The sequence below is a fragment of the Nannospalax galili genome, unplaced genomic scaffold (genome assembly GCF_000622305.1).
Source record: "Nannospalax galili isolate Female #2095 unplaced genomic scaffold, S.galili_v1.0 scaffold218, whole genome shotgun sequence".
Classification (NCBI taxonomy): domain Eukaryota; kingdom Metazoa; phylum Chordata; class Mammalia; order Rodentia; family Spalacidae; genus Nannospalax; species Nannospalax galili.
The window spans coordinates 3,668,210-3,689,362 of NW_008343207.1; the positions used below are offsets into that span (position 1 = coordinate 3,668,210).

General features: G+C 42.8%; 1 protein-coding gene across 1 annotated transcript; it reads right to left on the reverse strand.

Annotated features, from left to right (window-relative positions):
* Positions 1 to 352: 352 nt before the first annotated feature.
* On the reverse strand, positions 353 to 19,166 carry Rnf34 (ring finger protein 34). Its single transcript, XM_008839374.3, has 6 exons — positions 19,021 to 19,166; positions 10,310 to 10,528; positions 8,175 to 8,582; positions 4,465 to 4,554; positions 4,026 to 4,227; positions 353 to 640 (listed from the first exon to the last, which is right to left on the reverse strand). The coding sequence occupies exons 1-6, from the start codon at positions 19,024 to 19,026 to the stop codon at positions 450 to 452; spliced, it is 1,116 nt and encodes a 371-aa protein (XP_008837596.1). The 5' UTR covers positions 19,027 to 19,166; the 3' UTR covers positions 353 to 449.
* Positions 19,167 to 21,153: the final 1,987 nt, after the last annotated feature.

Sequence of the window (21,153 nt, forward strand, 5' to 3'; positions counted from 1 at the left end):
CTTACTAATATACCTCTGATTTATACTCCCAGCCTAACATAGCCACGTCTTAGCTAAAATTTTAGATAAGGATATTTAAAATTTCTTAAGAGGCTGGCTTCTCAATGCACGTGAGGCTGTATCCATTTCAGAATCATTAATAGGGACTGTTGAAGAAAACCATAAAGCAACTAGCACAATACCTGGTCATAGTAAACATGACTATGGTAAATAAGCAGCAAAGACAGCCCTGTGGTGTGTTCCATCTCTGAAGGTGTTTTCTATCTCTTCTGGAGAGGGCTACTAGACCATGGTGCTAAGGGGCCCCATTCATGCTGTATACAAATAAGTTAGGAACTTTATAAAGACAATGTAAACTACAGCAGCTTTTTAATCTAATTTTATTCTTTTTGTGCGCTGAAATGCTTGGGCTCGAGTCAGGCAAGTGTCCCTTTGGGGGATCCTCAATTTCAAGACTTGAAAACATGCACAGCTCGCACCACATACTGACGGCAGATGGGGCACTCACTCATGCGCTTGCCACACTTGGTGCAGGTGACCATGTGTCCACACTCAAGTAGGACACAGTCAATGACGGCATCCATGCAAATGCGGCACAAGCTGTCATCTTCCTCATCCTGCAGCTGCATTCGCTCACCATCTGCAAAGCAAGAGAACTAGGGCTGTGGACATGGCTGCTGGCCTTGCTGTCTTGCCCACAGCCAAACAGCCATCCTCTGAATGACCACCACAAGTCTGATGCTATCCCAGTGCTAGATGAAAAGTAATCCCTAACCCCTCTGCACTTTTTTTTTAAACTGTGTATGTGTACATGCGCCAGGTGTTATGTGGGTGCTCTTGAAGGCCAGAAGAGGGTGTCAGATCCCTTGGAGCTGAAGTTACAGGTGATTGTGAGCTGCCTGATATAGGTGCTAGAAACCAAATTCTGGTACTCTGAAAGAGCAGCAAAAATTCTAAGCATTTTGGCTCTTACCACCAAATATGGAAATTCCTACACGTCAGAATTCTGTTAATAAATGAGGATACTTGGATGGCAGCCAGCTAAGAAGTGCTTCATAAATGTTGGCTACTCATTTCTGTTTTATATCATGTAATGTAAGGGGTTTGTAATAAGGATATATTCATCCATTTGGAAAAAGAAACAGGCTGGGAATATAGCTCAACTGGTATTGACCTAGTATGTGTGAAACCCTGGGTTCAATTCCTAGCACTACATAAGCCACTACATAACCACAGTAATACATGTTTATAATCCTAACACTTAGAAGGTGAAGGCAAGAAGATCTGAATTACAATTCATTCTCAGCTGCAGTGAATATGAAGCTAGCCTAGGCTCTAGGAGACCCTGTCTTAAACATGGGGCTAGAAAGATGGATTGGCAGTTAAAAGCACTGCTGGTTCTTACAGAAGACCCAGGTTTGAATCCCAGTACCTGTGGCTAACTATTCTCTGTAGCTGCAGTCCTGGGAGGATCTGAGGCTCTCTTCTGTCCTGTCCTCCATAGGCACTGCATGACATGTGTACTTAATACACAAAAAATTAAAAAAAGGAAACATACATGTCACATGGGCCTTGGAGCCAGGACACCAGTGGAAATTCAGCTCAGTGGCCCCTGCTATGAGACCATGGAAAAGGGGCAGCAGTCTCATCTCAGGAGGAGATTTATTTCACACTCACAGGATAGTTAAGAATAACCATATAGCCGGGTGTGGTGGTGCACACGCCTTTAATCCAAACACTCGGGAAGCAGAAGCAGGCAGATCTCTGTGAGTTTGAGGCCAGCCTGGTCTACATAGTGAATTCCAGGCCAGCTGGGGCTATGGCTTAGAATGATTCTGAGACAATCCAGACACTGAAAGATAGGTAATGAATGACTTTAAAAAGTTAACCTCATCTGAGATTTTGCCTGAGAGCTGAGGAATTAAGAGGCTTATTTTCTAAGAAGAGGTGAGTCTACATAGTGAGTTCCAGGACAGCTGGGGCTACAGGGAGACCCTGTCTCAAAAAGACCAAAAAAAAAAGGGGGGTGGGGATTTACAAACATGGTTACAACAAAACAAGAATTCAAGCTTCAAGGCCAGAAGTCTTTGTATTTCTTTAATCCCAGCACTTGGGAGGCAGAGGCAGGCAGATCTCTTGAGTTCAAGGCCAGCCTGGTCTACATAGTGAGTTCCAGGACAGCTAGAAATATCATTTTGTAGCCTACCATGTCAAAAAATTCTTGTAATACAGGTTTTTTTGTCTTTTTGAGACAGGGTCTCCTTGTAGCTCCAAACTGTCGTGGAACTCATTATGTAGACCAGGCTGGCCTTGAACTCACAAAGATCCACCTGCTTCTGCTTCCCAAGTGCTGGGATTAAAGGCATGCGCCACCATGCCCTGCAGTAATATAGGATCTTAACAGTACAGCCTGGGGACAAAGGACCTATGGGATGAGTCAACAGATGAGTGGAGAGAGACTAAATGAGATTAATTTTAATTTTGGTCTTGGTCTCCACTCCTGTATGAAGACTCCTTTCTCCTCTTTACAATATATAGGCATAACAGAGGAGCCAGTCTCTCAGGGATATTCTGCAAGGCTTATTTGAGCCAATCCTAGCAGTAAGTGGCTTAAGGCCAATCAAGATGGAGAAAATTCTGGCTGTGCTCTAAACAAAATGTACTCACCAAGCCAGAGATTGAAACTAGGTTTGAATTAGGCAATGAGTTAACTGAGAAAGATACTTAAAAGCCATGTGTTTATGGCCTACATCATTAAACTGTGAATGCCACTCATTAGAATTTACCTTGTACACAGGTATTACATTTATGAAGTAAATTCCCCTCTGTCCAAATGTCATTCTCTAGCTAGTAACCTGGAACCTGAGAAAGCCCTGGGGATTAAAATCCTGGACCTGCTACAATGGCACTGTCCTAGAAGTAGGTAGATGAAGTTATTTCCCATCATGAAACTATTTATCCACAAATTTGGTAACAGCCAGCTTTGTATAAGGATAGGGTATCACACTAGTCTAGGCTGGCCTAGACTGCCTTAGCCTCCTATGTGCCTGTATAATAGGTTGAGTTGACTATATCTGGCTTAATCAGCTTAAGAAAGGGAGAAAAAAAAAAAAAAAAAGCCAGGCATGGTGGCATTGAGGCCAGCCTGGTCTCTGTAACAAGATCCATGCCAGTTGGGGCTACAGGGAGACCCTGTCTCAAAAAGACCAAAAAAAGAAGAGGGGAAAAAAAAAAATTTCAGGATAAAAGTTGATGAGAGGAGCTAAGTTTTGTTTGTCTGAATCCCACTAATTTTTTTTTTACCCTAGCCTTAAGTACTGTGATTTAGCTGTTATGAGTTAAAGAACTTTTTAGTTGAGATGTTAATGTCAGCTTAAGACTTACTCAGAAACAATAACACTTGATGTATAGAATTACTGAACACCTGTATGTAGTGAATTTCCTCACCATTGTTAAGGTTTAAAAGCTACAATCGAGATAACCAAGGTACTGGCCTGCCAGAGGGATTAGTAAGAAAACAAACACTTTTACAGGCAAGTCCTAACAGTCATTTATAGTAAGAAAAACTAGGCTCAATAACTGGTTATCTAGCTTACTTGGCAACTGTCACCTCAGAGTCTATGTCACATAAAGGTCTATTTAACAGATCTATAAACAGGCTTACATAAACTAATTCATAACTCACTAAAAAGGTATATTATTTCCTCAAATTTTTTTCCTTATCTTTTTGAGACAGGGTCTTCCTGTAACCCCAGCTGGCCTGGAACTCACTATGTAGACCAGGCTGGCATCAATCTTACAGAGATCCCGTGTCTCTACCTCCCCAGTGCTGGGACTAAAGGCATGCAAAGTATTTTTATTTTTAATGACTTCTGTTTTTTGAGACAGGGTCTCACTATACAGCCCACCCTGGCTTTTAACTCACAGTGATCTCCTGGCTTAGCATCCCAACTGCTGAGATCATAGGCATACAGCTAAATTAGACTTAATTACATCAGAAAAAAAAAATGGAAAAATTAACGTACAAAATTTTTGGTTTTCTTCATTCTCTTTGTATAACCGGTTGACTTTCTCTACTAGTTCCCATTTTTCACAACAGCCAGAATAGTTGACAAAATTCCGAGCCAGAATCTCCTTCAGCTGGCGCACACTCATCCCTTCTACTTCTTCAAGGCTTGACAGGTCAGATAGCGAAGCTCGCACTTTCTTCCTAGAGAGCCCAGGGTTCTGAAATCAGAGTATCCATTACCTCTCGTCCCACAAGTCCAGACCCCTCTTAGCCTTTGGTCCTCATGGCCCTAGACACTCTTCCCAGACTTCTCAGTAGCTTGAAGTGTTTTAATATTCTGTCCTACATTTAAACTAGAAGAAACACCCTGTGCTAACCCAAGGGAAGTTTACATGACATTTTCCTTTTCTGCCACATGCATCTATCAGGGAAACCAAATTTTACAAGACTCTTACCTCATCTTCCAAGTTTTCTTCTTCTTCATCATCATCTTCATCATCTTCATCGTCATCTTCTGTGTTTGCTGAAGCTATTTCACTTTGTACCTACACAACGTATCTGATTAGGTCATTAATCAGGTTTTCCTAACTACCAACCCATTTTTATCACTAGGAAAAAGCCATCCATTGATCTTCCTTAAGAATGACTTCAGAGCTGGAGAGATGGCTCAAGAGTTTAGGAACACTTAATGCTCTTCAGAGAACCTGGGTTCAGTTCACATGGTGGCTGACAACTGTCCTTAACACCAGTGCCAGCGAATCTGACACCCTCTTCTAACCTCTACAGGCACCAGGCATGTACTTATATACCTTCAGGCAAAGCACTTGTACACATAAAATAACTGAAATTTTATAACAAAGAAGTAGGGTGTGCTAGTGCATACCTTTAATTCAAGCACTTGGGAGGCAGAGACAGGCGGATCTCTGTGAGTTCAAGGCCAGCCTGGTCTACATAGTGAATTCCAGGACAGCTGGGGCTACAGGGAAACCCTGTCTCAAAAAAAAGAAGCCAAGTGTTTCTGGGGACATGGACCTGACTTGATAGGCCTTAATGGAATGCATACAATCTGGTGGGGAGCTATGGGGGTGGGGTCTCAATGTGATTATGATGTGATGTATGAGATGCACAAAAATTCAATTTAAAAATATGTCGTAAAAAAAAAAAATGACCTTTGGATCCTGAAAGGTGGTTGTCTCTCCCAAAGAGTTGGACCCTACATGACTAAATCAAGAACCTCACTTTCTATAAAGTTACCTCAAAACAAATTCCTCTGTGTATGAATTTCTAAGATATATCAGAATATTTGCTCTCTAAGGAAGGTCCCATAATTGATTGCCAAAACCACTAAGGATACAGGGTGACTACATCAACAGATCTGCAAATGGCTGGTTTAACTAGAGCCACTAAGTCAAAGACTAAGAGTCAGTGAAGTGGTTCAGTGGGTAAAGATGCTTGCCACCAAGGCTGATGACCTGAGTTTGATCCCTAGAACTTCCACACACCCACCATAGCATTCACATGTATGTGCATCTACATACACATAAAATAAATGAGCATTAAAAAGAAAAAGAAGCCGGGTATGGTGGCACACGCCTTTAATCCCAGCACTTGGGAGGCAGAGGCAGGTGGATCTCTGTGAGTTTAAGGCCAGCCTGGTCTACTAGTGAGTTCCAGGACAGCTGGGGCTACAGGGGAAACCCTGTCTCAGAAAGACCAAAAAAAAAAAAAAAAAAAAAAAAAAAGCTGGGGGGGGTGACACATGCCTTTAATCCCAGCACTCAGAATTCAGATCTCTCTGAGTTCAAGGCCAGCCTGGTTTACATAGTGAGTTCCAGACCAGCTGGGGCTATAGGGAGACCCTGTCTCAAAAAGACCAAAAAATAAAAAGTTCATCAGCCAGGTATGGTGGCACATGACTTTAATTCCAGCACTTGGGAGGCAGAGGCAGGCCTGATCTACATACCAAGTTCCAGGCCAACCCAGCTGGGGTAACAGGGTGACCCTGTCTTTACAAAAAAAATAAACAGTTTTTGTTAGGAAAATAGAAATTGCTTCAATTTCAATTGTATACCTTCTCTCACATCTTGTTTTTTTCTTTTTTGAGACACTAGCCCAAACTGGCCAGAACTCATCACTCTCCTGCCTCTCCCTTCCAAATCCTGGAATTGTGTGTACTACCATTCCTAATGACATCTTTTGACTCTATTTTAGCCATTGCACACAAGTCTTGGTCAGTTCCAATTTCATTTTCAACCCCACAACCACTAGCCTGCAGCATTCAGCCACTTACACCTCCCAAACATTTTATATCCAAAAGTGGTATAAAAGTCAGATATGTCTATATTTTATAATAATTTGCCAGCTCTCGAGAAGATTCCTGCTATTGAAGTTACAAATATTTGGATAGCAGCCAAATCCATCCTCCTCCTTCTGTCCCGTAAGAACTAGGATAAAAATATGCACTAGACACCCAGCCATCCTTCTTTTTTTTGTTTTTGTTTCTTGTTTTTTCTAACAGCATTTCCTAGCTCCAGCTGGCCTGGAACTCGGTATATAGCATAGCCCAGGCTGGCCTCAATCACAGAGCTGCCTACCTCTGCCACCCCAGTGCTGAAATTAAAGGTATCTGCTACTACACCCAGATATCCCTCTACCTTTAATAATGTCTTTCTGGGGATGGAGAGATGGCTCAGCGGTTAAGAGCACTGACTGCTCTTGCAGAGGACCTGGGTTCGATTCCCAGCACCCACATGGTGGTGGATGAACCGTCCTTAACTCCATTTCCAGAGGAATTCAAAGCCCTCTTCTGACATCCGCAGCATTGCACGACATGGGTGCACTCATACATGCAGGCAACACTCATACACACAAAAATAGTAATTCTTGGTACATTGCCAAGGCTAGCCTCAAACTTCTGAGTTCATTTGCTCTTGCTCTCTACCTCCCTAATTGCTGAAATTACAGCATATACCACCACACCCAGCTTAATTCAGCATTCAGGATCACTCATATAAGAATCAATGAATTATAAGCCCTTCATGTTATTTAACTAGGATGCTTAAGGACCTCACTGGACAGTATTTTAGTTATAATTAGTAAATAACTATATTTTCCAGATAGTTGTTTTGTTATCTAGATTAGAACAATTTTGTAGTTGGAGATAACTCAGTTGGTAAAAATGCTTGTCTAGTATACCTGAAATCTTAGGTTAAATCCCTAGCACTGAGTCACAGTGATGTACACCTTTTACCCCAGTACTTGGAAGGTGGACACAGGGAGGATCAGAAATTCAAAGCTGGGGCTGGGAGGTGGCTCAATTGGTAAAATGCTTGCCATGAAAGCATGAGATCTGAGTTCAGATTCCCAACACCCACACAAAAAGCCAGGCACAGTATATGCTTATAATCCCAGTGCTGGGGAGGCAGACAAGACTATTCCTGGGGCTTCCTAAGCCATCGAATTCTAGCCAAACTGGTAAGTGCCAAAGTCAAGGCTGGAGAGATGGCTCAGCAGTTAAGAGCACTGACTGTTCTCCAGAGGAACCAACTGTTCATAGCTCCAGTTCCAGTGGATCCAACGCCCTCTTCTGGGCTCCACAAGCACTGTACACTTGGGTGCACTTACTGCAGGCAAAACACTGTTATACATAAAAATAAAACTAAATTTAAAAAGTTCAGTTGTTCTTGGCTACTTAGTGAGCTTGAAGCCAACCTGGGCTAGAGATCTTATCACACACAAAAAATAAAAATAGAACAATTTCATTTCACCAAGATATCCTGGGTATTTGGTTAACATGTATTAGTGATTGTTCTATGGTCACTGACACATGTTCAAATGGTCCTAAAAATCTGCATACTTCTTTTCCAGTTATTACTTCAACAGTTCATGCTTAACTGTACAAACTAGGGAAAAATGAAGCAACTAAGGTCAAACTGGTGAGCTATTTTGGTTGCTTCAAACAGTGGATTTCCAGGCTACCCAGCACCCTAAGCACTGAAGTTACATATCAGGCAGGTCGGCAGTGGCAGTGCAGTGCAGCTGATGGAACCTCTGCTCTGACACATGATTTGAGGTTCATGAAGTCATCCTGCACTACAGATTCCTACCACATATGACCAAGAGTGAGCATGCCAGGCACTTGGAGTCATCAATCACACCCTCCTACCTGTGCCAACATTCCTGATCTGAAGGTCCCATCTCTATCCATGAGCTCTCCCTGGAAGGAAGACACAGTAGCAGAGGGAGCTGAATAGTTTGAAAAAAAAGACTGTGTAAAAAAACTAGAAGTTTGGGACCGTGAGGAATTCAGGCTACTTGAGTCCAGGTCATCCTCCGAGCCTAGTCCATGATGGCACAGTACTAGATCTACTAAGTCTTCCTTCTCACGACAAGTATCAGTTGGTATGTTTCTAAGGAGGAGATATTGCCGTAGATCCTTCACTTTTAGTCGCATCAACTGTGGGCGCTGGAAGGCTGTCTCTTGTAGTAAATGACAAGTAGAACATCTACGAAGATTTTCTTGTAAAACTGAACAAACGGAGCAAAAATCCTTCTTACAGTCACAGCATACATGCTGAAGAAACAGAAAATAAGTATAATGATAACATAAGCCTTAATGAAACACCATTTTCTTTTTGCGTTCTATTAATATTTAAAACCTTGGTTCATGTGAAGTCACCTATGACGCCAGCCTATTTTCATAGGCATTTTGGTGTTCTAAAGCTATGAAAATTAGCAATGACTGCTAGGGCAGTTCACACTCACAAAACTTCAAGTACAGCGTGTTAAGAAAAACAAACACTCTTGTGTTAATTAATTAAAACCTTTCCGCCCCCTGGCGCAAACATGGAATTAGCAGAACAAGTTGACTTGATCACATGGAATACAGAAAGCACAATCACGCTCTTCCTGGTCTTTTCCTAGGTCAAAAATCTTCCCAGAAGAGAAAAAAGCTTAACAGAAAGAAAGGAAACTGATCTCTCCATCTCAACTCAAGGACACACAAGATCCCACTAATATAGTAATCTAATCATAATCTAAGCCATCCCATCAGAAAACCTTTTTTTTTTTTTGTCTTTTTGAAGCAGGGTCTCCCTGTAGCCCCAGCTGTCCTGGAACTATGTAGACCAGGCTGGCCTTGAACTCACAGAGATCCACCTGCCTTCCCAAGTGCTGGGATTAGAGGCGTGGGCCACCCCTCGTCTCAGAAAACCTTAAGAAGACACTCAAGTATGTTCATTTCTGCTTAGTGTGTTGTTCCTCTTAACACCTTTTTCTTTATATACTTCAAGGACTGAATTGTTGATCAAAGACTGTAAGATGAACTGTTAGAATTCTAACCTAAGTGTTTTGTTAAATCCTGAATGCTATACTTTTGTCTTTTTTGTTGCTGTTTTAAACAGGTTCTCTCACTGTAGGTCAGACTGACTTGGAACACACTATAATCTAGGCTGGACTCAAGTCCGCTGTCTCAGCCTCCCTAATGCTGAGAAAATAAGTGTAAGCCAACCGCACCAGATTTTTTTCAAAGTTAGGAATATGGTCAGAAGCCAGGCACGGTGACTTATGCCTGTAATCCCAGTACTCCAGAGGGTGAGGTAGAAAGATTTCCAAGAGTTTGAGTTAGCCAGGGCTACATTTAAGAAAAAAAAAAAAAAAAAAAAAAAAAAAAAATGGGCTGGAGACTGTAGTTCAGTGTTCAGAGCACTTGCTAAATATGTGTAAGGCCCTAGGCTTGATTCCAAGCTCTGCCAAAAATAACAGCAAAAAAGAATATAGTTAAGAACAAATTTTTTTGAAACTTGGTAACACTGGTACAATAAACAATCTCTGAATAAAACTGCACTGCAATTAAATCTCTTGCTTCAAAATGAGTATCATCAGGAGTAGCAGAGTTCAGGAGCAAAGATGCCTGCACAGCACGAGAAGCAGCAATGTTGATGCAGAAGACGTGACAGGAATAGAATCCCTTCTACTGCACAGTTTTCCTAATGAAGAATAATTAACAAGACCAATTTTTAATTTTTTTGTCTTTTTGAGACAGGGTCTCCCTATAGCCCCAGCTGGCCTGGAACTTGCTATCTAGACCAGGCTAGTCTTGAACTCACAGAGATCCACCTGGCTCTGCCTCCCAAGTGCTAGGATCAAAGGTGTGCACCACCATGCCTGGCAACTTTTAATATTTTTATAAAATGGTTTGTTAGCTATTGAAAATAACCTACAACCAAGAATTATGACCCATGTTGTCTTTTTGTTTTGTTTTCCCACATGTCATTTATATGTAACATTTCACCAACTCACCTTCTTTCTAAAGACTGAAAATGAAAGCCCACAGGCTTTGCAAACTATGTTGGGCCCTTCAGTAGCTGCTGATGGGTAGGTAGAGAAGTCAGAGCTTGGTGTAAATCTGAATGGGCCAGTGCCTCCTGCAAATCCTGCCTGCTGGCCCCTGACAGCTCCAGTTCCCATGACTTCGTTCAGCAGCCCACAGCATGAAGCCCACATAGAGGTAGCACCCGCCTGAAAGGAAACACAAGTGCCAAGTTTAAAGCCAATTGGAACATAGGCTGTCTAGGACTCTCAGAGAATGCCATTCTTCAGAAGTTTGCCCTGAATAACTCTAAGATCACAAGATAAACATCTCTAATGCACAATGAACACGCTTTTAAAAAAGCTTCAGATTCTGACCCAATGGTGCAGCATGCCTTTAGTCCCAGCACTTGGGAAACAGAAGGCAGATCTTTGTGAGTTTGAGGCCAGCCTGTTTTATACAGTGAGTTCCAGGCCAGCCAGGGCTACATGCATAGACCCTGTTTTTTTTTGTTTTTAAAAAAAAGCTTCAGATTTTGGAGCAGGTGAAGTCCATGCAAATATTCCAAAATCCACAAAATCTCTAAAACCTGAAGCACTTCTCAGTCCCAAGCATGGCATTTCTGGTTAAACAAAAATAATAATAAAGATTTTTGTTTGTATTTTTCTTTAGCCAGGTATGGTAGCACACACCTTAAATCTCATTACTTGGGAGACAAGTGATTTTGAGACCAGCCTGGTCTACATAGTGAGTTCCAGACCAGCCTTGACCGTGTGGATCGTACCAGGCACTATGTTTTCTAAGAAAAGATTCAAATTGCTGCTCAGATTCTAGAACTTACTGCAACTGTCAGTGTAAAAGAACTGTGTCTAGATTGTGTGTCATTTTTAATACAACTTGGTAAAAATGCTTCTCTTGATGCTGTTTCCCCTCCCCACACTTAAACCGCATGTGAGCACTGGGAAAAAAAATTTAAAAAACAGGGTCTTGCCAGAAGCACTCTAGATTTTAATGTATCTCTTGTATTTATTTTCCTTTTTGAGGTTTTTCTCTGCTTCCCAAATTCTTTATAAAGAATATATTAATTTGACATTAAGGAAAGCTTTTTTTATTATTTTTATTTTACGTGTGTATGTGTATTGCCTACATGTAGGTAAGTGCACCTGTGTCGTGCAAAGCTTCCTGCAAATCTTGCCTGCTGGAGGACAGAAGAGGTTGTCTGAGCCCCTGGAACTGGAATTACGAATAGTTATTAGCTGCCACGTGGGTGCTGGGATTTGATCCTGGGTCTTCTGCAAGAGCAGTCAGTGTTCTTAGCCTCTGAGCCATCTCTCCAGCCCCATTAAGGAAAACTTTTTTTTTTCTTTTTTGAGACAGGGTCTCCTTGCAGCCCCAGCTGTCCTGGAACTTACTATGTACACCAGGCTGGCCTTGAGCTCACAGAGATCCACCTGCCTCTGCCTCCCAAGTGCTGGGATTAAAGGTGTGCACCACCAGGCCCAGCAGAAAAACTTTTAAAAAAAAAAAATTTATTATTTTATTTTATTGCATCCCTATTGTGCAATGCCTCGGAGGTTAGAAGAGGGCTTCAGATTCCCCTGGAACTGGAGTTAAGGACGGTTTGTAGCCAACCATGTGGGTGTTGGGAATTGAACCACGGTACTCTGCAAAAGCAGTCAGTGCTCTTAACTGCTGAGCCATCCCCAAGGAAAGCTTTTTTTTAATTTTTATTTTATGTGTATGCGTGTATTGCCTTCGTGAAGTTAAGTGCACCCATGTTGTGCAATGCCCAAGGAGATCAGAAGAGACTGTTGGATCCCCTGGAACTGGACTTACAGACAGTTGTTAGCTGCCATGTGGGTGTTGGGATTCAAACCCGGGTCTTCTGCAAAAACAACCAGTGTTCTTAACCACTGAGCCATGTCTCCAGCCAAGGAAAGCTTTTAAGACAGTAATTATTCTACCTTTTCAAACCAAAACCACTAATAAAACATAATTTCCAAGGACTAAAAAGCCTGAGTACCTCACAAGGTATAAAGGCTATTTACCTCTCCACCAGATTCCACAACAAGGTATTTTCTTTCAGGGTTTATTATGCTTTTGGTTTTTTGAGACAGGGTCTTCCTGAGGCCACATTTAGCCTGGAACTTGTTATGTAAACCAGGCTGGCCTTGATCTCACAGAGATTCACCTGCCTCTACCTCCTGAGTGCTGGGATTAAAGGGGTGAGCCACCATGCCCAGCTCTCCTTGACTCTTTATTCTGTATGAGCCATCATGGTTACCACTATACCTAACTCTAATAATTTATTTTAGAAATGGAACCCAGCTTGGCAAGCGCTGTACCACAGAGCTACAGCTGCAGCCCCTCTATCTCCTTTTTTATTAGTCTCAGAAATATGTAACAAAGCCTGTCAGAAGCAGATATAGTTTCAAATGCAAGGCCAAAGGCATTTTTCCATTATTTTAGTATAAAAGGGGCAGTGTTTAGGACCAGTAGGTTTTTGCCCCATGTCCTACTTCTTTTATTTATTTTTTTGTCTTTCTGAGACAGGGTTTTCCTGTAGCCCCAGCTGGCCTGGAACTCACTAGATACACCAGGCTGGCCTCAGTCTAACAGATATCCAGAGATCTGCCTGCCTCTGGAATGCTGGGATTAAATGCATACCCAAACATGCCTGGTATGTCCTACTTCTTATGCATATTCTGGAGTCTAGAAAATGTGAGAGGTAATGGAAGTTGAAATAAGTGAGGTATTAAGCTAAAATGGCAGTTTTATACATAATACCACAGTTTATTTTATCTGTGAAATATTAAGTATTTTCCCAACAAGCTTGGGGGGTAATGTAAAAGGCAATCTAGAATATTAATAAAAATGCTATTCTTGCCACTAACCAGTAGTAGTATGCTAAGTGCAGGAAAAGGAGACAGTAACTACAACACAAGGTTCACACAGTCTTTAAGTGTTATGGTCACTGATTTAGATACTATATGGCTTCATATCCTCTAATTCTCAAAAGACAGTGATACCTTTGAAAGACAAGTAAAATAATAGCTCATGCCTTCGACTCTAGAGCCGCGGTTTGCTTAAACATAAAAGCAAGAGAAGCCAGACTAACAGAGTCATTGTTCATTTAAGAAAAAAGATTCAGCGGGCGTGCTGTCACACACCTTTGATCCCAGCACTCGGGAGGCAGAGGCAGGCAGATCCCTGTGAGTTCAAGGCCAGCTTGGTCTACATAGTGAGTTCCAGGACAGCTAGGACTACAGGGAGACCCTGTCTCAAAAAGACCAAAAAAAAAAAAAGTTGCTAAAACCCTACTTAGTATAATTCATTCAGTTCCATATTACTATTTTCAGCCAAAAACCATAGCAGAAGGAAATAAAAAACAGTAGAAAATCCAGTTTGCAGCCCCATTAGATCTGTGACCTTAATTTTGATCAAAGGCTTTCAATAAGAAAATAGATCTACTGGCTGGAGAGATGGCTCAGCGATTAAGGGCACCGAATGCTCCTGCAGAGGACCTGGGTTTGTTTCCCAGCACCCACATGGTATGGACTAACAACAGTCTGCAACTCTAGTTCCAGGGGATCCACACCCTCTTCTGACCTCCTTGGGCACTGCATAATACAGGTAGGTGCACTTACATACATACCAGATGTGGTGACACATGCCTTTAATCCTTGTGGATCTCTGAGTTGGAGGTGAGCCTGGTCTAGAATTCCAGGCTAGTCAGGGCTACATAGTGAGATCCTGTCTCAAAAAACAAAAAGATTCATACACAAAGCTTAAAAAAGAAAACATATCAGTAAGAAATACTTTTAACAGCATATACTGAACTGGTAAACCCACAATGCACCCTCTCTTGAGAGTAGCAGTATTCCAGCCTACTTGACAGTTCAGAAAGTTCAAACAGGGCTGGACACAGTCACTAGTTCTATATGAATTATCTTTCTTTCCCAACCAGAGTATGTGAAAAACCTAATTTTCACTTCCCTATTAGGCCCGTTTTCTGATACGCTGATACCGAAGTGAAAGTGATTTTAATAATTTGACCTTCCCGGTTTCTTGGGGGCGGGTGGCTTTAGTGGCTTGGTGGCTGCTGTTAACTACCTCTTGCTAAGGAATTGCCTGGACCTGTGAAACTGCTGCAGAGACAGTGGTTCTCTACCTTGGCTGCAAGTTAAACTCATCAGAAAGCTTTTAAACATACTGCCTAGGCCAGCAAGATGGTGGGTAATAGCACTTGCCACTAAGCCTCCCACCCTGAGTTGATCCAAGAGACACACATGGTAGATGGAAAGAACCAACTCCAACAAGTTGTCCTCTGACCCCCAGAGAAGTGCTGTGGCACATGAGGGTGCTTGAGTACACACATGTATATACACAAAACAAATGAAATTTAAAAAATAATTTAAGGGGCCAGGAGAGATGGCTCAGCGGTTTAAGAGCACTGACTGCTCTTGCAGGGGACCCGGGTTTGATTCCCAGCACCCACATGGTGGCTACGAACTGTCCTTAACTCCAGTTCTAGAGGAATCCGAAGCCCTCGGCTGATCTCCATGGCATTGCACGACATAGGTACACTCATATACATGCAGGCAATACACTCATACACATAAAATACAAATAAATTAAATAAATAAATAATAAATAAATAAAAATAAAAATTTTAATACTGATGCTTGGGTCTCAGCCCCAGAGCTAGTCCAGGGTACAGCCTGGGCAGCAAAATAATAAACTCCCAAGTAACAGTCAAGTTACAAGATCAAGGCCTTCTTGGTCTGAGTGAAGATTCCTCCTTCCTGCCTATATCATTGCAGCTAGAAAGTCACCCTCCAGAATTTCTGAGGAGGGGCTGTGCAGTTTCTTCTGAAATTGGGGCCTTTAGAACTCTAGGACCAACATCTCAGTCATATAACTCCCCCAAAACTTGTCTACATACTCTTGTATAGAAGGCTGACATGCTTCTAGTGTTTTACTTCCCTCTACAGTTCCTCCAATACTCTGAGAAAGGTTCAGCTGAGGTTTTAACAGTTTAATTTAGTTTCTCAAAGCAGTTGCTTTCTTTCTTTTACAGAAATCTGTTGACTTGTTCTTTACTTTTATTTCCTGTTTTCTTGTGTGAAATCTCCAAGGGAAGGGGGAGGGATAATGGATAGTGGACAGAGTTGTAGATGAGTATGAAAACAATAGAAAACTAAATGATTTAAGTCATTTAGTTAATTTAATAATTTAGTAATTTAGTTAATTTAATTAAACTAGGTGAACAGAAATAACATAATCTCCTAAGAGTCTACTTTGCTGCCAAATACTTTATTATTTATTTTTTGGTCTTTTTAAGACAAGGTCTCCCCATAGCCCTAGCTATGGCCTTGGCTGGCCTTGGACTCACAGAGATCTGTCTGCCTCTGCCTCCCCAGTACTGGGATTAAAGGCATGTGCCACCTTGGTCAGCTTTTATTTATTTTTATTTCATGTGTACGAGTGTACTGTCTACATGTATGTAAGTGTAGCTGTGTTGTGCAAAGCCCAAGGAGGTCAGAAGAGGGCATCAGATCCCCTAGAACTGGAGCTACAGATAGTTGTTAGCCACCATGTGGGTTCTGGGCATACCAGGGCTCTGTTACCAGCACTCATATGGTGACTAAGAACTGTCAGTAACTCCAGCTCCAGGGGATCTGACACCTTTTTATGGCCTCTGCAGCCAATGCATGAAATGGGTGCACTTACATACATGAAGGCAAAACAAACATTTAAAAAATATAAATAGCTTTAAAAAACTAAAAATGGAATACATGATCTTTTCTCCTTGGGATCTCATTTTGAGTTTGAACATGATTAACATAACATGATTAACATAATTAAGGGTAAAATCAATGTAAATATAGAAAAACAGGAAAGGAGTAAATCAAATAAACACAAATCACAAATTAGGATTTTAAACATACAAGTATAATCAAGAGAGGCTAGAGATAGCTTAAGAGTTTAAAAGCACTTGCTGAGGGCTGGAGAGATGGCTCAGCAGTTAAGAACACTCACTGGCTGCTCTTGTAGAAGAACTAGGTTCAGTTCTCAGCAAACATATAGCAGCTAACAACCATTTAACTCCAGTTCCAAGGATCCAACACACTCTTCTGGCTTCCATGGGCAGTGCACATATGTGGTACACTTACAAGCACACGAAAAACTCATACATATAAAAATAAAACTTCAGGGTTTGGGCATGATGGGCACACCTTCAATCCCAGCACTCAGGAGGCAGAAGGCAGATCTTTGTGAGTTCGAGGCCAGCCTGGTCTACATAGTGAGTTCCAGGACAGCTGGGACTACAGGGAGACCCTGTCTCAAAAAGACCAAAAAAAAATCCCAGCACTTCTTGGGAGGCAAGAGGCAGGCCAATCTCTGTGCGTTAGAGGCAAGCCTGGTCTACAAGGCCAGCCTGGTCTACATAGCTGGGGCTACAGGGAGACCCTGTCTCAAAAGGACCAAATAGCAGTTACCTCTCACTTAAATACAAAAATCACTTGTATTTAAATAACTTATTTAAAATTTGGGCACTAGGGGCTGGAGAGATGGCTCAGTGGTTAAGAACACTGGCTGTTCTTATAGAAGATCTAGGTTCAAATCCCAGCACCCACATGGCTGCTAACAACTGTAACTCCAGTTCCAGGGGATCCCAGCCTCTTCTGTCCTCACAGGCATTGCAACACAGGTGCACTTACCTACATGCATATGAGGTTTTTTTTTTTGTCTTTTTGAGACAGTTTCCCTGTAGCCCCAGCTGTCCTGGAACTCACTATGTAAGACCAGGCTAGCCTCTAACTCACAAAGATCCGCCTGCCTCTGCCTCCCAAGTGCCAGGATTAAAGGCATGAGCCACCACGCCTGGCGTTTTTCTTTTTTTTTTAAATGTGGGCACTGTACCTATCCTCAACTCTCCTTCCATATCTAGCTCTCTGATGGGCCATAAATTTAGTATTAATAAGGACATGCTTTGAGGTACTATAAAGACTCTGCTTGCTTTTGGATCTCACAGCAAAGATGATGATTTTCAGGAAATAGCTACTTCTAGGTATTTTAAAGTTACAGAAATATTTTATAACTGCAAATTTAAAAATAAACTCTCACATTATCTTCATACTTCAAGACCCAATTCCAAAGTTACCCATTCCAGAGCATTTGTAATCCAAGCATTCAGGAGGCAAAGGCAGAAAGATCACCCATAGTTCAAGGACACCCTGGTCTCCATCAGTTCCAGGCCTATCAGGGATACAAGACCTGATCTCAAAACGAAGTTATGTATTCCAAAATTCTCCCTTGCTTTCAGCAGCCAGGGAGTTGGCTGAGATAGGGTCTCAAGTAGTGCAGACTGGCCTCAAACTTGCTATGTAGCCAGACTAGCTTCAGCTCCTAATTGCTCTTCCTCCAGTCTCCACCTCCTGAAATGCTGGGGTTACAGGTGTGCAACAATGGAGGTACCTTTTTTCCTTGCTTCTGAGGGTTTTGCTTTTTGTTGCTGTTGTTTCTTCCCCTTTTTGGCACCTTTGCCTCCCCCTACCAAGTGCTGGTTACAGGTTTGCACCACCACACCCGGCTTGTCTCTTTTGACTAGTAAACCCCGTTTTACGAGACTGGGATTAGCCGGGCGTGGTATCCCACGCCTTTAACCCCAGCACTTGGGAGGCAGAGGCAGGTGGATCTCTGTGAGTTCAAGGCCAGCCTGGTCTACATAGTGAGTTCCAGGGCAGCTGGGGCTACAAAGACCCTGTCTCAAAAAGACAAGAAAAAAAAAAAAGAGACTGGGATTGTTATTTTGAATTATTTCTACTCCATGCCTCCCGCTTGACTAATACAAAGGTGATGGACAAAATATTTGAATTTCTCTAGCCACTTCTTTCAATCTTCCATAATCAATTTTTGACACTTTGCAAAGGTAATCTAGTCGCCCGCTCATTTTCTTCACCCACACCCAACACACTTCTCCAACGAGATTAATACAACCGTGTTTATCTGGAGGAGAGCATAGACACCTTATGCATCCCACTTGGTCTGCATTGGGCAAATGATCAATACCTGAATTGACTGCTTCACACAGAACTCTTTCGCACTCTGTGACCAAGTTGAGAAACGTCATCTCCCCAAAGTAGGCCAGAGTGACACACACCCCGGGCCCTCGTGGTCAACTTCGCAGGGATGCTCCCACGCTCACCTCCCACCAGGGAGCACCGCAGTGGCGAAGCGGACGCTGGCGCGCCAGGTCACCGCCACCACGCTGAGGCCCAGCGCCCGCTCCTCGGAGGAGGATCCCAGCCCCCGACATTTCCGAACCGCTAGTCCGGCCCATCCGCATCACTCCCCGTACCGCTCTCGACCTTCGGTCTCGTGACATGCCCGACGTCGGGGTTAGTTCAAGGACTCGGGGAGGCAGAGGTACCCAGGACTGAGCCTCCCGAGAGGAGACGCACTGGGCCCTGGCCCAGCAGGCTGTGACCGCCGCAGCCCCACCGCGTCCCCCTCCCCGTCGGGCACGCCGGGCGGGGAACCGGCTAGAACCGATCCGGTTCCACTCGCCTAGCCGGGCGACCCCCCGCGGAGGTCTCTCAGGACCCCGCTTGGCCAACCGCTGAGGAGAAAGAAGAGGTACTCTGGGAGGTTGGAAGAGGCGAGGAGAGCCAACCCAGCTCCACCAGCCCCTCACCTTCATGGCCGCCACCGCCTCGGCTCTGCCGAGGAACGCCACACCATAGCAGCTTCCTCACACAACGGACCTACTTCCTTCTGTGAGGCAGGGATCACCGCACCTCCTGAGGCCCACTGAGCGTCCCCACGTAAGGGGCGTAGTCACGCCCGGCCCCCGCCCCCGGAAGAAGCACGAGAGGCGGCGGAGCTCGCCAATCCGGAGCAGGTATTCCAGGGGCCGGTTCCCAGAGCCAATGAAATGGCGGGGATGTGGTGGAACCTCGGGCGCAACGGGGTGAGCGGAAATGGGCGGATCTGAGCGTGGCGCGAGGCGCTGTCCTCCTTCTGTTACCCCCTGCTGAGGCTCAACTGGCTTCCTAGTTAAAGGCCACAGGCTTCAGGGAGGTGAGACTCAGGGCTGTGGTGAGCCGGGAAAGCCCGCTGGTTTGAAGGCCACACGCCAGGGCCACTTCCAACAAAATGGATTTAAAAACACTTGGAGAAGCCGGGCGTGGTCTCGCACACCTTTCATCCCAGCACTTGGGAGGCAGAAACAGGTGAATCTCTGTGAGTTCAAAGCCAGCCTCGTCTACCTAGTGAGTTCCAGGACAGCTGGGGCTACAGGGAGACCCTGTCTCAAAAAGACCAATAATAATAATAATAGTAATAGTAATAATAATGAATTAAAATAAAATTTTAAAAAGAAAGAAGAGCCAGGCATGGTGGCGTACACCTTTAAACCCAGCACTTGTGAGGCAGAGGCAGGTGGATCTTTGTGAGTTCAAGGCCAACCTGGTCTACATAGTGAGTTCCAGGCCAGTTGGGGCTACAGGGAGACCCTGTCTCAAAAAGACCAAAAAAAAAAAAAGAAAAAGAAAAAAAATGTCCATGAGTTCCAGTGGCACAACTGGTTAACAAGCAGTATGTATTACATATAAAATATCTGGAGATATATATATATTGTCAATAAACAAGCCTTTAAAAAAAATAAAAAATAGGGCTGGAGAGATGGCTCAGTGGTTAAGAGCACTGAGTGCTCTTGCAGAGGACCCGGGTTCGATCCCCAGCATCCACATGGCGGCGGCTACAAACCATACTTAACTCCAGTTCCAGAGAAATCTTCTGATCTCAACAGCATTGCACAACACGGGTGCACTCACATACTTGCAGGCAATACACTTGTACACATAAAATAAAAATAATAAAATGTTGTACCCATAAAATAAAAATAATAAAATGTTTTTTAAAATAATAAAATAAATAGATTGCAAGGCGAGCCTGGGGCTACATACTGAGATCCTGTATTAAAAAAAAAAAAAAAAAAAAATTGGTTTTGTTTTGTTTTTTTTTTTGATGGAATTGTTTTTGTTTTTCTCCTGGTGCTGTGGTTGAATCCAGGGCATTACACATGTACTGTACTGCTGAGTTCTGCCTCTACCATAGCTGCATTTCTTTCTGGAGGATGAAAATGTTCTCAAGTTGGCTTGTGGAAGTGGTCAAGGAAATAAAGTCTGTATGAGCTGATGAGTCCTAAATACTTGGAGTTGAGGCTTGAGAAACTTCACAGGTTTTTTTTGTTGTTTTTTGTTTTTTTGAGACAGGGTCTTGTACATCCCAGGCTAGCCTCTAACTCACTATGTAGCTACTTTGAACTCTAGATTCTCCTGCTTCCACCTCTCCACCAGGCTTGGTTTTGAAACTTTATACTTTTTTGATAAAAAAGATTTGTTTTGTGACTAAATGTTTCTTTGTCTCATATTTTATATAATAAAATGCTTGTTTCAACTTTGTACTAATTGTACCAATCATAGTTGAGGAAAATTTAGTTTTGTAACTTATGTTAATGTACTACTTTATATTTCAGAGACAAAAAGAATTGCCAGAATGTATGAGATAATTTATTGTAGCTCGCTTGACTACTTGTTTATGGTGTAGTGAGACTGTTCTCTGGATTGGCTGGATTTTTTTTAGGGGCACAGGGTAGGGCTGAAACAGAATTTTATATAGCTTAGGCTGGTCTTGAATTTGGTATGTAGCTCAGGCTGGTCTTGAAGTCCTGGATCCTTCACCTCCACCTCCTAAGTGCTAGATATCAAGCATGAGATCTCTTTGTTTTTTTTTTTTAATTTTAAATTAAATTTAATTAATAAAA

Bases quoted from the DNA above. Each gene is read 5' to 3' on its own strand.
- Rnf34 (XM_008839374.3), bottom strand. The intron at 4,228-4,464 runs GTAAGAGTCTTG...CTCTGATTTCAG, and splicing joins AAGAAAACTTGGAAGATGAG to AACCCTGGGCTCTCTAGGAA. The intron at 641-4,025 runs GTACGTTAATTT...CTTGCTTTGCAG, and splicing joins TGAAGAAAACCAAAAATTTT to ATGGTGAGCGAATGCAGCTG.